The 17,943-nt window shown below is 39.9% G+C and overlaps 2 protein-coding genes across 6 annotated transcripts in view; one reads left to right on the plus strand and one right to left on the minus strand.

Annotated features, from left to right (window-relative positions):
* FBXL13 (F-box and leucine rich repeat protein 13) overlaps window positions 1-17,943 on the minus strand; it is a 72,269-nt gene that overhangs the window by 34,783 nt on the left and 19,543 nt on the right. For all 5 annotated transcript variants that reach the window (XM_083399524.1, XM_083399525.1, XM_083399523.1 and 2 more), the window contains exons 10-12: window positions 7,696-7,748; window positions 7,032-7,132; window positions 954-1,083 (exon numbers count right to left, since the gene is read on the minus strand). In XM_083399524.1, the coding sequence (XP_083255650.1) occupies window positions 954-1,083; window positions 7,032-7,132; window positions 7,696-7,748 (284 nt within the window). The remainder of the gene's footprint in view (window positions 1-953; window positions 1,084-7,031; window positions 7,133-7,695; window positions 7,749-17,943) is intronic.
* On the plus strand, window positions 876-16,147 carry LRRC17 (leucine rich repeat containing 17). Its single transcript, XM_083399918.1, has 4 exons — window positions 876-1,013; window positions 10,804-11,697; window positions 14,942-15,097; window positions 15,578-16,147. The coding sequence occupies exons 2-4, from the start codon at window positions 10,941-10,943 to the stop codon at window positions 15,979-15,981; spliced, it is 1,317 nt and encodes a 438-aa protein (XP_083256044.1). The 5' UTR covers window positions 876-1,013; window positions 10,804-10,940; the 3' UTR covers window positions 15,982-16,147.

The raw sequence follows: 17,943 nt of genomic DNA on the forward strand, positions 1-17,943 counted from the left end.
AGCTCTTGCAATTCATTCCTAGATGCTTTTATCTTTCACCTTTATGTCTGCACTAGTGAGAATGGAGCAAGGTTCAAAGTGTGCCTTGGCATCACCTGCAGGATCCTTCTATGGTTTCCAATTATTGTTTTATGAATTTGAAGTTATGTTACGATGGTACAGGATGTCCCCGCTGTCAGTGCCGTAGCGTGGGTTGTCAGCACCCGGGGCAAGGCAAGTAATTTGCGCCCCCTAACCCGTGGATTTGTGCCCCCTAACCCCCAGATGTTGCGCCCGGTGCGGCCAGCCCCTCCGCCACTGCCTGCTGTATAGATTCTTACACATACAACAGTGGGCTGCCTAAATGAAGCAGTTTGAAAGAATAGCTGTACACATCCCTGCAACAACAACAACAAAAAAGACTGTTGGGGGCTGGGGGCCAAGAGAGAGAGAAAGTGTGTAACACACTCTCTCTATATTTTTCTCTCTTAGTGGAAGGGTGGTAGTATGTTACCATGCTACATTCTTACACTTTACAAAAAGAAGGAAAGTGATATTAGAAAGCTCACTGACAATCTGATTTCCTTTTCAGGAAATCCTGTCCCTTTCAAGGAGCTTTATTTCTGTTTCCTCAGCAGAGGACCCTTGAGTATTGTTAACGTCTGCAAATTGTACGTATGGAAGCAAAAGCACAAAGCAAGCATGTTTTAAGTCCACCTCCAACAGCAATGCATGCTTTCATTATGCAATAAGGACTGGCTGTTTATAGTTAAAGACGCCCACTGGACAAAAGCCAAAAGCCTATAGTGCTATTCCTCAGGAAAATTTAAGCAGCTGTGGTAATGTAATTTAAAACCTCTCAAAACTTTGCTGCAGTGCCTGGACTACTTGATTATACCATGAGTGCTTGGTGCCGTCAGTTCTCTAAAGGAATCACTTCGCTACAACATGAAAAAGAAAACTGAAATGCAAACCTGGAGGCAGCCTGAAATATCCAAGTAGATGAGCTTGTGGCACCCTTTTCCAGAGCCGAGGTACAGTAAGCCATTGTCTGTGAATTTTCTGCAATAAGCTAAACTTAAATACTGTAAATTGGGGCATCCCCTATGCCAGATAAAAGAAGAAGTCAGTTACTAAGATGTTGCATACAGATTTCTGGTGCAATTTGATACTGTAGCTAAAAAGCTTTCTAAGAACATGGGTGGATACTGGAATTTAATGGGAATATTCACTTTGCCTGAATGCAAAAAAAACTGTTTCATTTTTCTTTGTTGCATGTACTTTACACTGTTTAATAAGATTGTTCACAAACCAAAGTCATCTTAAATGAAACCTGATTTTAAAATGATTTTCCTTGGTTGTAAACTCAAACGTTTGCACTAAATTAGAAATATATGACTCTCAACCATTTTAAGGAGCAAGCTGTAATGTTAACTGCACATTGTTTTTTAAGCTTTTTGTGTTCAAAATGAAAACCAGAACTCTATCAAAGGATATTAAAAGCATAAAAAATTAAACATAATGTTAAACCATCCCTGCTTGTGTAATTGTTTCCATTAAGGTTTGACACAGCTATTCTAACAAAACAAAAATACAAAATAGTTGTGTGCTCACATAACAACCTAAAGCTGTAATACTTTGCTATATCTGGAAGTAAGCCTCATTGAGCATGGTGGCATTTTTTGAGTAAATATGCACAGGATTGCACTGTGTGACTTATTAATAGGAAACCTTTATAACATATATCCAGTGACAGACAAAGGAAGTTGGTTAGACAATATACACAGCAAATGAATACTCTGAAACTGAACTCTCTACAACTTCATTTTTATAATACATATTTAGGCATTATCATACTGAAGAGTATTAATTTTATACAACTATAAAGTAGTTGAACTAAAATAAGAGATGCAATGCCACAATTACCACAAATTAAAGCTTGCAGAAGAAAAGATACACTGTATGATTAGGAGTAGACAACATGCTCCGCAACAAATTTTAGTTCAGGAAAACATTTAAGGCAACTTCACAAGTCAGCAAAAGCTAAGCTGGGAACACCCACCATGATGAAAATATGACATCATGACCACTGCTTGTAAGACTTGGACTTTTGTGTTCTTAATGAATAAGAGAGGGAAAACTTTGCAGATAATAAGGGTTAAATTTAAAGACAATGGAAAGAAATATAAACAGTAAATATTTATTTTTCTATTAAGAGAAAAAGGCAGGTAAAGCATCCAGATAAACTTTTCTGTGAGAAGATAAACACCTAAGATCTTCCAGTAATAGCACATTAATTTTTAGGGGTACAAACTGTGGATTATATTCTCAGTATGTACAGTGGTGCCCCGCAAGACGAATGCCTCGCAAGACGGAAAACCCACTAAACGAAAGGGTTTTCTGTTTTTCAATGCGCTTCGCAGGACGAATTTCCCTATGGGCTTGCTTCGCAAGACGAAAATGTCTTGCGAGTCTTGACAAATTTTTTTTCGCTCCCCACCCCCTTTTTCTAAGCCGCTAAACCGCTAATAGCGCTAAGCCGCTAATAGGGTTGCTTCGCAAGATGAAAAAACCGCTAGACGAAGAGACTCGCGGAACGAATTAATTTCGTCTTGTGAGGCACCACTGTACATCATTATGACAAGTAACAATGAATGGTAACAGACTTCATCTTCTCTCGCCAAAGTTAAAATGCTTCAGCTTGTATTAGTCAGTATCTAATATTCTTTATGGCAAGAATGGGAAGCTGTGGTCCCCCAGATGTGGCTGGACTCCCAGCTCCCATCAGTCTCAGCCAAGCGCAGCCAATGGTCACAGATGATGGGAGTTGTACCACAGCAACATCTGGAGGGTCATAGGGCCAATCCCTGCAATGGGTTTTAACTATACTCTGTTCTTCTAGACTTCAGGTGTCTGTTAACATAACCATGTAATAAACAAATAAGTATTCAGAAGTCCCAAATGCATGGCTGAATTGAAACAAGCTTTTTACAACAATATATTTCTATGAAAATGTGTGTCTGCATACCTTTCAAAGAGAAGGGAGATTAGGTTACCTTTTAGGTCATTTTATTTCCCTTGGAGGGATGCTCTATTAGGTGTCTCAACATATGGGATGTATTGCGTTCCCTATACTTGGCATTCACGTGGCAGTGCTTTTTGTGTGAATCTCTTCAAAGCCCTGACTGAGTGTAGCCAATCAGACCGACAGCAAAGGAGGGTTCAAAGTGGGGATAATGTTTATTAAGGAAGTGCAGGCTCACAATGAATGAGCTTTGTTTGGCCCAGCAACATCATAACACAACCAACTATAAATGTTACTGAAGAATTGTGTTAAAATATAACATAGTACGTAAGCTGCACCTAGTTGAGACTGCCAACAACAGGAAACTGGTGCAAAAACTAAGGGTTTTGTGGGAGGGGTCTTAAAGGAAATTTCAATCTGAGCTGTTTGCTTGTTTTCTTTTTGTGGTTGCAGGGGATAATGTGATTAGGACAACATAGCTTGGCAGGCGATATAACTTTTGCAAAGTTCAGATAGGAAAATTACAATATGGTATGCTGAAAACAGAAAGTTCATTCACACTGATCCAAACACATTAGTGCTGAGACAGAGAAGCAAAAGATGATTTAGCTATATTTAAATGGAATATTATTTTTGCAGGGGGGAAATGTCAGCATTTGAAAAGGCTTTATGAACTTGGAGGCTACTCTGAAAATACCACTAGGCCACATTGGACACTAGAAATAGGCATAAGGATATAAAACTATACAGATCAGACAATTAAGGAGATTGTCATACTAGAGCTGATTGTAGCTCACGGGAAGAATTAACCCAGCTTTCATTTGCTGATGTACACACAGGAACATGAGCACAAAGAACAAATTAGCTATTTAACAAACTGCCTATATAACATACAGTGGTACCACGGGTTAAGTACTTAATTCGTTCCGGAGGTCCGTTCTTAACCTGAAACTGATCTTAACCTGAAGCACCACTTTAGCTAATGGGGCCTACTGCTGCCGCTGTACCGCCGCTGCACGATTTCTGTTCTCATCTTGAAGTAAAGTTCTTAACCCGAGGTACTATTTATGGGTTAGCAGATTCTGTAACCTGAAGCGTATGTAACCTGAAGCATATGTAACCCGAGGTACCACTGTACTTTATTTCATTCAAGCAAATTATGACCAGTTGAGATGCATAAGGAAGGAGTCCAGGCAAAACATACTGAAGGCTTGGTTTCCAGATGTTTGATCATATTGGTTGCCTCCTCTGCACACATTCCAGCTTGTCAATATCTTTCTTAAATTGTGATGCCCAGAACTGAACGCATTACTCCAGGTGTGGTCTGATCAAGGCAGAATAGAGCAGTACTATGACTTTCTCGTGATTGGGACATTATATTTCTGTTGATGCAATCTAGAATAGCATTAGCTTCTTTGCTGCTACATTACACTGTTGACTGTTAAGCTTGTAGCCTACTAAGACCCCTAGACCTTTTCTCATGTTCTACTGACAGACCAGGTGCCCCCCATCTTATATTTGTGCAGCTGGTTCTTCCTGTCTAAGTGTAGAACCTTACATTTATCCCTATTGAAATTAATTTTGGTAGTTTGGGCCCAGTTCTCCATTCTGTTAAGGTAATCTCCAATCCTGATTCTGTCTTCAACACTTCTACAGCATTAGATACCCCTCCCAGTTTGGGTGTCATCCACAAATTTGATGATCATCTTCTGTTTCATTATCCAAGTTGTTTATAAAAATGTTTATCAACAAATGCCTCCCATTTTTCTTGTTAGAATCATCTGCACTTGTGCCTTCAATATTTCACCTTTAAGAAACTTCCATCCATCTTGGATTCCCTTCTCTTGGAGTATTTCTGACATACAGTGGGATCTCACACAGTAGTTCCTCAAGTTTGTTAAGGAAATCAGCCTTCTTAAAGTCCACAGTGCATGTCCAACTGCACTCAGGTTTCCCTTGCCTCTATATAATGAAACCCAAGAGGACATTATTGTTTCCTCTCAATGTTCACCGTACCTCAACTTTGTTGATCAGTTCCTCACTGCTGGTGAGGCCTAGGTGCAAGATAGGTATGTGGAACTTGAATAGAAAACATGTGGCCCTCCGTACGTTGTTAGACTGCAGCTGTCATCAGCCCTAGTGAACATGGCCCATTATCAGAGATGATGGTAGTTATAGTCCAACAGCATCTGGAAGGCTGCAAGTTCCCAATACAAGAAGTCTCATTGAACTCAGGGAGTCTTATGCTTCACAACTGGAAGGGAGCTTCAGACATAAGATTTAGACTAGCTTGTGTTGTGTCTATGATTCTTAATGTATATGCACAGTACAGAAGGGAGCAGGGAAGCAGCTAGAAGATGTTTCACAAGGGTTGACTTGTCATTATTTTTGAAATTCCTGCCAAGAACCTTTTAGAAGTCCAATATCTCACACTTTCCTATTATAGCCTTCCCTCATTGTGTCTTACCATGCATCCGCATATTAGGGGATTATTCAGGCACATTGTGAGCTTCAGGGAAAGTAACAGAGAACTGGATTTAATGGCCTATTTTAATTAAATTCATTGCAATTTACCTTTAGAAGATGTAAACTGCCTCCTTCAATTTGATTACCCTGGTATATGATAAGCATTTAATTTGCCAGTATAGCCTTGCAACCACTGGCATAGAGGATTTGTTCTGCCCATCTCCTCCTGCATGGTCCTGTTTCCCTTGACCTATTCATGGTCATCATTAGGTGAGGTGCTTTGATGTGCATCACCCCCATGCAATGCATGGTGAGAGGGCTTTCTCAACTACAGCAGCTACTTTACATTTGTCATAACCTCAGTAATTCTATACAGCTTCATCTGTACCTCCTGAAAACTTTTGTGTTTAGGCAATTCTTTTTGCTGATTATCCACTTAAGTTTTTGTTTTGTTTTGTTTGTTGTTATATTTTAACTGTCCATCTTTTGTTGAATTTTAAAATGTTGTTGTTGTGGCTGTATTTTTAAATAGCTGTCTTTGTTAGCTGCCTTAACTGATTGAACTAGAAAGGCGGGCTATAACTATTCCAAATAAATGAATAACTAACTAACTAACTAGAACGTCTTGGGGTAAACTGCAGTGAAATCAAACATGCCATTAACACAGTTCTCTTTCATTGTCCAAATAGCTCCAAAGTGCCTAATCAGGTCTTTAGCATGCAGGTGTATAATAAGGTAATCATGGTGCTCGGTTCAGCTCTAACCAAATTTATTTCATGGTCCTTTCCCAATCTGTTGTTTAGAAGTACAAATAACTGAGGCTTTACATACATACCTGGGAGAAAGTCAATAGGACTTATTTTTGAGTGCATCTATAGGATCGGGCTGTGAACATGTCATTTTCAGCCCCCTTATCTGTCAGACTCAGAGGGTATCTTGTGTTTGTGGGCACGAAGGGGAGATTAGCAACTGGCCGGTAATGACTTTCTGACTTTCAGATTTTCTGAATCCAGGGAGGGTTTCGTGAGGAGTGGTTTTACTACTGCCTCCTTCAAGCCGGAAAGGACCACCTCCTCTTGCAAGGAGGCAATAATAACCTCCCTGGCCTAGTTTTTGTCAGTCCATATTCTCAAGCCTTACCACTGTCAGTTCCACCACAGCCATGAAGTCCTCAGCCACCCCAGAGCCAGTTGCCTTGGCAGGGATGTTGAAGTCTCTCAAAACCAGTGGTCAATGTTTTATTGGAGGGAGGGTGCTGCCCCTGCTTTTTGATCACTGTTTTATTTGGGAAAGGGTTGCCTTTTTTTTTTTTTTTTTTTTTTTGAGGGGGGTGCTCAGCACTGCCAACTTTTCTGCTGTGAAATTGTTGTTGTTTTCTGGCACCCACAGCAGTTTCCTACAATTTCAAATGTGTCTCTTCGTCCAAAAAGTTTGGGGACACTTATTTCCATATTACGGTGATAGTCAGCGAGAGAGAGCAGCTGATCTTTATAAAGGTGGAATCTTTCTTCTACTGTTATACTAAAAATCAGAATTTATTTATAAAACAGATTGTTTTTACCTTGACAGAAGTCTTAGTGTTCCATTTGTGATATCTGTGTGAGATAAATTTAAGTAAAGGATTGCTGGGCAACCTTCTGTTACAAGCCTTATTAGTTCATCCTGTTCAATAAAGAAAATAATAAATGAAATTGGTTTCATTTTTTAAAGTAAATAATATGGCTCTATATCAGATGCATTTTTTCAGTTCGCACTATACTTCAACAGCACACCTAGATATCTGATAATAAATTGGACATGCAATAATAATAATATTTAGCATCATCTACTGTAACCACATTCTTAACATAATACAACATATAAATGTAACTAAGATAACCAGAATCTTTAGGTGGAATAAATGACCTCTTTTGGCTTTGAAAATGGCCTCCTTAAATTGTTGTTTCTGGTCCATATTTGGCCCATGGTCTGGAGGCTCCTCACACCAGTGTAGACTGAAGCTGGAAGTCTATACAGCTTTTCCTTGATTACAAACCATGAAATCAGATGGGTTTCCTATTCAAACTTAGTAATATTTGGACTTTAGCCATATTATGCTACATACATAGAGCACAGCTTTTCATTTTAAAAATGTTGTGTCTTCTCTAGAAATCAAAATTAGAACTAAAATTTACTATATCTGAATTACATTAAGGCTATTTCAAATTTGTTGTGTGAATACTTACATTCAACCCTTGGCATTCAGTGACATTTAAGTCTTGCAAATTCTTACAGTGAGCTAAAATAAATATAACACCAAATTAGTGTCTTGCATTACTTGAAAACATCAGCTAATATCTAGCAGTTTTCAGTAACATAAACCCAAAATGGGAAAGAATGAAATATATTTTATACCAATGGTCAGTAACACTGGAGATATGTCATTTCATTGGGATTACACAATGTTTTCATTGTTAAAAGATCGTTTTGCTTTTTCCAGGGACACCCCCCCCCCATCACCAAAGGAATGTAGTTATTGCTCTGTTAACACACATTCTCAAACAGTAAGATAAGCCACCCTGTTGAGGCTTGGACAAGCTGCCTGTGACAGCATGTCACTCCTCTGACAGCTCCTAGACTTGATTGGGTCAAGAATGTAAACTGAATGAGAGTTGATACTATGAGTGAATAGAGACATTACAAGCCTTTTTCTTAACTAAGGTTTTGTCCTGTGACATCTCAGCCCATGCTATGGGTCCATCTTGTTTAATGGCCTCACTTTCCAATGATCCCCCTGCCTCCAGGATGAAAAGATAATGCAGACTACTGGGCAAACCTCTTTGTCCATTTGGTTTTAGAACTAGATCATATTACTATAACACTGGAACCTAGAGGTGAATGGGGCTCACGCCCAGGTAAATTTGTATAGGATTGAAGCCTACATGTACAGGACAGAGTGAATCAGCATCTTATCCTGTACACCACGGATAAGAAACCTGTGACCTCCAGATACTGCTTGAACATGACTTCCATCACCTCTGACCATTGATGGTGTTAGCAGACACTGAAATGGAGTCCAATGACATCTGGAGGGCCACTTTCCCACCCATGCTGTTAGGCTGCAATCCCAGTATTTTCATGGAACATGGTATTGTACCAGAAAAGGCAGTAGAGCAAATATTTAGAAGCCGGCTAAGAAGAATCATAAGATCATGAGAGGGCAAAGCTCAGTGGTAGAACATCTGCTCTGCATGTGTACAGAAAGTCCCATGTCCAATCCCCAGCATCTCTAGGTTGAGCTAGGAGAAAATATGAAACCATGGAGACTCTGAAACTCTGCTGTCAGTCAGTGTTAACCAGCGCTGGAAAACGTCTGGCCTGTGGAAAGCCAGAGGTTCAAGAGCAGCATCGGCATTGGACAGGCTGGGCAGGTCCACCTTCTATGTTCCAAGGGCGGACCAAACCTTCATAATCTTTTCTCTGGTCTGTCCCAGAAGCCCTTCTCCCTGGGAGCCAGACAATATGACTCCCAACAACTCTGGCCATTGATGGTGCTAGCTAACTCCAGTTCCACTGCCAGACTCCGCCCTCCTGCCCAGCCACATCAGGTAGATTCCTGATGCTTCCCACTCCTTGCCCAACAGTCATGTCAGGCCACAACAACCACCAGGTAAACCAGTAACAGGGTATTATCTTTAATGTGGAATTCACCTTTTTCAAAGGTGCCACACACTGGGTCAACATTTTAATTAATCTATCCACAAAGACCCAAGGACTCTTTCCTGTGTAGTCACTGCTAATGCAGACTATTAACATATACAGGAAGGTAGGATTTCTTTTTCCAGTGTCCATCACTTTAAAAGGGCAAATGAAATTCAATGTAATTCCCATTCACTCGCTTTCATTTCAAGAAGAAATACAAGGCAGTTCACAAACAAATAAACGTCAACAGCAAAATAACAAGAATAAAAATATAGCTACCAAAAATAAAAATACACTGTAAAACAGCTACATTAAAATACCCATAATTAAAATATATGATAAACCCCTTAAAACAGCATAAGAGTTACAACAACAATTACCACCAAACACAACCAACCAAGCTTGGGAACACCTAACCTTCCACAGTATCAATAAAAATAAATAAATAAATACACAAAGGACCTACCCATGTGATGCTGACACAACCCCCCCTACACTAAGAATAGGCAACAGAATGAAAGAACAATATTTTCATCTCTTTCCTCACCTCTCCTTTCTCCCAACTGCAAGATGTCTGACAAAAATGTCTCTCACCAAACGTAAACGAGCTGTGAAAAAGACTATGAATTGACTTGGAGAAAACAAATGTACAGTTCCCTGTTTTTCCATTTGCTTTGTACCACAACCCCCCCCCCCCAATAAAAACTAATAAAATAAAATAACCTGAGCCATCCTAAAAACAAATTACTACAAGAGACAAAAGTCAGGAGATCAGGGAAATGCTTTTTAAGCAGGTGTATCTTCAGGAGTCAATGGAATGCCAATACTGACGGGGCATTGCATATTTCAGCCATGCTTCCATGTTTACTACAAGCCAATAATCATCAGACGATGGCAAAACTTATTGGGTTCAATTTGTTGACCTAAATGCCCTTACAAATTCATTCCCTGAGTCCCCTGTATCAGTTGATACTGTATCAAGTATAATGGTGTGTGACATCATCATTATTTGATAATAAATAAATTATTTATATCTCTATTTAGGAGGGAAGCTCACCATTATTATCACAGCCAAAATTATTTTCAATATACAATGTGCTGATTATTATGGAAAATATATTCAAATGTCAGCTTTAATTCATTATAATTTAGGACACCAGTTGTGAAAGACCTACATTGACTCCCAGTACAATTCTGAGCACAATTCAAAGTGCTGGCGCTGACCTTTAAAGCCCTAAATGGCCTCGGCCCAGTATACCTGAAGGAGCATCTCCATCCCCATTGTTCATCCTGGACACTGAAGTCCAGCTCTGAGGGCCTTCTGGCAGTTCCCTCACTGCAAGAAGTGAAGTTACAGGGAACCAGGCAGAGTGCCTTCTCGGTAGTGGCACCTGCCCTGTGGAATACCCTCCCATCAGATGTCAAGGAAATAAACAACTGACCTTTAGAAGACATCTGCAGGCAGCCCTGTATCAGGAAATTTTTAATATCTGATGTTTTACAATTTTTTATATATGCTGTAAGCCACCCAGAGTGGCTGGGGAAACCCAGCCAGATAGGCAGAGTATAAATCATAAAATTATTATTATTATTATATTTTATTATTAATTCTAGGGTAATATCTCACTAATATTCTGCTTTTCTTCCAACAGAGCGATTCCTCAAACCCTTGCTGTGCCTCCTTGATTCAGAACCACGCTAGTTAAAGGCTTCCAAACTCAGATTTCAAAGGAATACTCTGACTGTTCCAGCTGTTGTACAAAATAATTGGGACCAGCTGGATGTCAGGATGCAAGTGGTTACAATTATAATACTACTTTTCTTTTGTAAAGCAGCTGACTTGAGGAAGACAAGAAATGGAAGTTCAAGAAACAAAGCAAATAATGGAAAGTCAAACGGCTTAAGAAGAGCATCCGGCACTGTCAAGCGCTACACCCCAGGCCCCCCATGCGATGTGTACACCTATCTTCATGACAAATACTTAGATTGCCAAGAAAGGAAACTGACATTTGTATTGTCTGATTGGCCTGAAGATTTAAAACACATGCTCCTAGCAAGAAATCGAATTCGCAAGCTGAAGAACAACATGTTTTCCAGGTTCACAAAATTAAAAAGTCTAGATTTACAACAGAATGAGATATCAAAAATTGAGGACGAAGCTTTTTTTGGTTTAAATAAACTCACTACACTTTTACTGCAGCACAACAAGTTGAAAATCCTGTCTGAGGAGGTGTTTATTTACATGCCTCTCTTAATTTATTTACGCCTGTATGATAATCCATGGGACTGCAACTGTCAGATAGAAACTCTTATAACGATGCTGCAGCTTCCAAGAAACAGGAACTTGGGAAACTATGCGAAATGTGTACACCCAACAAAACTCAAAGGTCAAAAGCTCAAGCAAGTAAAATCAGAGCAGCTGTGCACTGAAGGAGAAAGACCAGACCCTCCTATTCCAAAACCTAAACCCATCAGACCTGAATTTGACTCTTCTCTCTGCCACATTTACATGTTTCCTGTACAGACACTGGACTGCAGAAAAAAAGGTTTGTATAAGCCAAATGCAGGTTACTTTTTAGCTGCTCATTAATGACCATTAAAGTTATCATTATGAAACTTTACCCAAGTAACGGAAAGGTGGGGTATAGTTTAAAAAATATTTTAGGCTGTAAGCCTTTTGACTTTTACCTGAATGATAGCCAAATTGAATTCAAGGAATTACTTGTCAGTAGACATGCAGAAGATTACAGTTGGTGGTTGTGGTTCGAGGACCCCCAACCCCCGTGAGGTGGAAATAAACACACAAGGATGCGTGGTATAAGGTTTATGGGCAAGGAAAAGGCCACAACTTTATTGGTTACTGCAATGAAAAGGTATTGGCTTAGGCACTGGATGACCACAGCAGAGGGGTTGAATCATCAGTAGAGTAGATGGAGCCAGTTGATGCCTATCCAACTATAGGCTCACCCCTGATGTCACCGGGGGTCGTGCCATGGCCTCCAGCCAAGCAGGCATCGGACAGGATACACGACCGCCGGATTCCTTTAACGGAATACCCAAATCGAAGGCGTAGGCGATGGCCACACCTAGCCTTCCCACACAGCATAACACCCAAATCCAATGCCTAACCTACCCACCAATACCACAAAAGTTGTGACGGTTGCTACGAGGTAGGCGAAAAAACCCATAGGCCTAATGCCAACAGGAAAAACTCCTACCAGGCCCCCAGACAACCGGGCGACCAACCTAAGGTCCATAGCAAGGCCAGAAGAAAACTTAAACCCTGAGCTAGAGGGAGTGGAGGGTGGGTGACTCGCGGAGCGGCGACGTGGAAAGAGGCCGAAGAGGGGGCCGGCGCCAGCATATATCCGAGGGGCAGGCACGCCCCCTCTACGGGCGGCTCCAGGTGGGAGCCGCCTCCTGGGCGTGCGGCGCCGGCCAGGTGAGCCGGAAGGAGCAGGGGCTCCCGCCCCTGCGTGGGCGGGGTTGGAGCTCCCGTCCACAACCACTCCCCTCCCCTCTGGGCAGGAGAGTCTTTATCTAGCCCAAGCGGTGGAATTTTTCACCTATCCATTATCCATTATTATTAGTATCCATAACAATCAATAGACTTATGATAAAAACTTATAGCATCCTGATTACAAAATAACAAAAGTGGGCATATGTGCCTTAAGTGTCAGACGCAAGCAGCCTGGAAGCAGGATGAGCGTGTAGCCCTGTAATACATTTAGCATAATAATATTTGTGATTTAATCAAACAAATTGTGCCATCCTATAGAGAAGCCTGCATCTACCTACCACCCATGACTACAAGAATATTAATTTAGAATAAAAATAATTTAGAGTAATTTATCTTTCAAGCCCCATGTCTTGTAACTGACCCATGTCTACTCAGAAATAAACCTCATTGTTTTCAATGATGGGCTCCAAGTAAGTGGAATTAGGACTGAGGCCTTAATTTGTTTCTACTTGAATTTTAAAAACCAGTGAACGGCATTGTTCATTATTGCTATTTTCAAATGGAAAGAAGTTATCTCTTTTGTTACCTGTAGACTTTATCTGTACTCCTCAGTTACATTCCAAGGCTCTTTAGCAAAGTAGGAAGACACATCTGAATTCAACTGCTATTTTTTGGCTACCCATTCCCTAAATCAGAGGGTAGAGAACCTCTGGCCAGAGGTTTGGCTCATGGGATTAACATCTGGCTCATGAGATCATTTCCCCCATTTTTAATTCAATGGGACTTGCCTCTTAGTAGACAGGGTTAGAATTGCAGCCAGAGGTGTCTATATGATGGGCCATTAGTCATTTAATTAACTTAGTCTTTAAATTGCCACAAGATATTTGTTTCTGCACGCTGCCTTTCTAGACATTCATTAACTTTGAAAAGAAACACAAAGGGAAAGTAACTGATTTGCAAATATTTGCTGATACCTGAGACATGCATGTCTATCATGTACAATGATAAATAAAAATGTTTAAAATATTCATATACAGTGGTGCCTCGCAAGACGAAAAGAATCCGTTCCGCGGGTCTTTTCGTCTTGCGGTTTTTTCGTCTTGCGAAGCAAGCCCATTGATGGAGTAGCGCTATTGACATTTTAAGGGCTAAAAACAGCTTTTTTACGCTTGGGAGATTAGCGGTTTTGCTGCTAAAATGCTTTTAGCAGCTTAGCGATTTAAAATAAGGGGTTTTGGAGCTAAAAAAAAATTCAATTTTTTTCGTCATTTTTCGTCTTGCGAAGCAAGCCCATAGGGAAATTCGTCTAGCGAAGCGCCTCTGCAGACGGAAAACCCTTTCGTCTTGCGGGTTTTCCGTCTTGCGAGGCATTCGTCTTGCGGGGCACCACTGTATTGGCATTAGCAGATTATTAAATGGAAAAAAGATTTGTGCAAAATAAACCAATGGCAGCAGAACATAAAATACTAGATGAAAGTTTGGATTGGGTTTAGGGATGTTTGTACACACCTAGGTTCCCTGCCTAGACAAATTTAAAAACAATAGAAATTAGGGAATAATATCTGGAAGGCAGCAAAATATTATCCATATTCAAACTCCTGCTCTAAAAGACCATTCATCCACCAACCTGTCAAACTGCAACCCCCACACCTGACAACCACACAAGCTATCTTCAAACTAAATAGCACCAGATGAGTTTTAAAAAGTGACCCAAGCCACAAAGTGCAGAGGAAGACAAACTTCTCAATGTTGTGAATTGAGAATCAATAGCAACATCAGTGTGAACTGGTGAATCAATTGCAACATTCTTCATAAAATGTAATTCAATAAGGCAGCCAGAAAACAATGCTCTACATTGTCTACAACATGGAAAGGACACTTTTTGGCACAATCTGTACTACTTGTAGATTTTTAAGATGGTTTCTTTAGCACCTCAGTTGGTTTACTTTGTTTCAAACTCTCAGGGGGTACACTGATTCTCTGAAGCTGGGGATACACAAACTAAAGGAGTAATGGGCAATGTATTTGGGAATAGGATATGCACACGAGGCTACCACCTTACTGAAGCTAAGTAAGTGTGAGTCTGGTCAGTGTTGGATGAGAGACCATGTAGGAACCACATGTATGCTACCTGGGATTCCATAATGGAAGAAAGGTAGGGTATAATTAGAAGACAGTAACTTTTAAAAGCAGTCTTAAAAACAAAAGAAGACTTAAGAATGCACATGAGTAGTCTATGTTGGTATATGGATAGATGGAAAATATGTTGTGGTGGGGACTATGGCTTTCCATAATATATATGTATATATATTTCTTCTTTCCTTCTCAAGAATTAAAGAAAGTTCCCGGTAACATCCCTCCAGATGTAGTTAAACTTGATCTATCTAACAATAAAATCAACCAGCTACGACCCAAGGAATTTGAAGACATGAATGACCTGAAGGTATTAAACCTCAGTAGTAATGGAATAGTTCACATAGACCCAGGTGAGTAAACTTTATTATGATATATCAAAGTATAGTGAGTTTTAATAAATGCTTTCATGATACAAAAGGTGGCTCATTTCCTCAAAAGGTCATTTTTAATAATTACGAAATAGTAAGAAATACAAGTTGAATATCTATCAAATCTAAGAGAATTCCACCTACGGGAAGCAACAACAGTCACTGATTAATCAGATTGTTTTAGAGTGCAATATTATGCATGTCTTCTCAGAAGCAAGCCCACTGAATTCAATACAACTTACTCCTAGATAAATTTGTATAGGATTACACTATTAATCTCTATTTTGGGTCTGGTACAGAAGACTCACAATAATGTTCAGAACATTGTGCCTCTCTTGTTTCTTTAAAACACAACCACAGTGAATCTCAGCCAACGTTTAATGGTACTAACACATATCTCTATGGTTGTTGTTATTTCTACGCAGTAGATATGTAATCCTAGTGTTTACATTTTTTGAACAGCTGCATTTGCAGGACTCATGAACCTGGAAGAATTGGATTTATCAAACAACTCCCTGCAAAATTTCGAATATGGAGTATTAGAAGATTTGTACTTTTTGAAAATACTGTGGCTTAGAGAAAATCCTTGGAGATGTGACTACAACATTCATTATCTTTTCTACTGGTTGAAGCACCACTACAGTGTTCACTACCATGGTTTAGAATGTAGAAAACCTGAGGAATTCAAAGGCTGGTTTGTTGGGAAATATGTCAGAAGCTATTATGAAGAGTGTCCCAAAGATAAGCTCCCTATTTACCCAGAAACATTTGAACAGGATACCGACGATGAAGAATGGGAAAAGCACAAAGAATATCCAGTTCAAACAGGAAAGAAACATGGGGTAATTGTCACTGTAATAGGTTAATTTGATCACTGCCACATTCAATCCTTTAATATTTTTGTAAGAAAAAATTGTAGTTTATATTTTTGTTAAATGCAGTGTATGTTCATGAGGGATTATCTGTTAAAATATTTTTGGTACTAATCACATGATGACATTACCTGTTTCCTTATAAACTTACTCTTTTTAATCTGTTTTGTGTCATTTTTGCCTAATTGGTAACCATTTGCAAATTTTTAACGCAAAGGCATATGATTTATTGCAGTGTAATAAACTAAACCTCTTTAGAGAGGTTCCTAAAACTGAAATCCATGTTTAACCAGAAGTAAGTTGCACTATGTTCAATGGCGCCTACTCCCAGTTAAGTGTGCACAGAACTACTGTCATCCACTGCAATCTGTTGCATATTGTAACTGTAACAGAAGGCATACACATCCAACTTCTAATGAGGCACAAAAAGCCAATCACCAATTTATCCTTTCTAAGTGCCTAGATCTGGACAAGGACAAAGTCCTAGATTTGCAGTGGGTCATCTGAGACAGGGAATAGACAGCCAAAGTCCAATTTGTAATTTGGCAATTTGGCTCCTTCCCAACTACTCTATTCTGAACTTAAAAATGGAAAGCATAATGCTGGTGGTCAACAAAAGAGATTTAAAGACTGTCTCAAGGCAAATCTAAAAAAATGTAGTATAAACATCAACAATTGGGATACACTTGCCTGCGAGAGCTCCAATTGGAGAACAGCCTTTACCAAGGCTGTCATGGGCTTTGAAGACACTCAAACTCAGGACGCAAGGGAGAAATGTGCTACAAGGAAGGCACGCTTGGCAAATCCACACTGTGATCAACTCCCACCCGGAAACCTATGTCCCTGCTGTGGAAGGACATGTGGATCCAGAATTGGCCTCCACTGTTACTTACGGGCTCATTGTTAAAACCGTGTTTATAGAAGACAATCTTACTCGGCTACGAGTGATCGCCGAAGAGAGATGGTAGAAGGGTTAAAGCAGGTGAATGAGACCTGAGCCTATTTAGACATAACACTACTCAGTTTTGGGTTTTCAGAATGATTTGGTTCAGAAGGGGATAAACAATCACATAAAAAGAAAATGAATCAGATGTTCTACAGTTACTCACAAATGGAGTATCTTCAGCTGATGTGCTCCTAACACAGGACGTGTTTTGGCATGGAATGGCAGAGCTTCCCCAAGGTAATGAAAGATTGTGACAAAAAAAATATCTCAATACCACCCTATTTGATGTAGGGTGTCAGAAGGGTGCAATCCAGACTAATCTGTATCCTAGGATTGTTGAGAGGTTAAAATACAAAGGGGGAGAACAACGTGCGCCACCCTGCAGTCCTTGGAAGAAAAGAGGGATATCAATGTAATAAATTGATTTGTAAAAAGAAGGAAAATACTGAAACTCTACATTCTCTGCAGAGGAAAAATGTACATCAGTACTGACCAGTCATGACATTTGTCCCACAGTACAAAACTGGTGACTGACAAACCAATGATGTAAATTCAGATTCAGGGAAAATCCACTATCTTTCCTACATCAATGAAACTATCAAAGCGTGAGCCAAGCATAGGATTAAGATCAACTTCAGCTTTAATCTGTAGCCTCATACTTTGTGAGAAACTATTAAGAAAATCATAGCTGCAAGAATGCTTTGAATTGAAAAAAAGCTGCTTGTAAACTCTAGCAGAGCTTCACAAACTGAAAATACTCCTCCAATAACCCTAAAGGTTCACATGTGTTATTTGGCTTGAAAATCATTTTCTGGAATCCAAAGAGCCTACATGAATTATACCCGGGGGCTGATTTATCTTTATAGCTATAGCCCCTGGAATATTGCTCTGGAGGATCCTCAGTCCTTCAGGAATACCTTCAGGTGGGGAACAAGGAGCTCTGGCAGGAAGAGGGAACAGCTAGCTAGGGTTGTGTGTGTAACACTTACACTCTCTCCCTCACCGCTCCA

Source organism: Podarcis tiliguerta (genome assembly GCF_965153285.1).
Source record: "Podarcis tiliguerta genome assembly, chromosome: 10".
Classification (NCBI taxonomy): domain Eukaryota; kingdom Metazoa; phylum Chordata; class Lepidosauria; order Squamata; family Lacertidae; genus Podarcis; species Podarcis tiliguerta.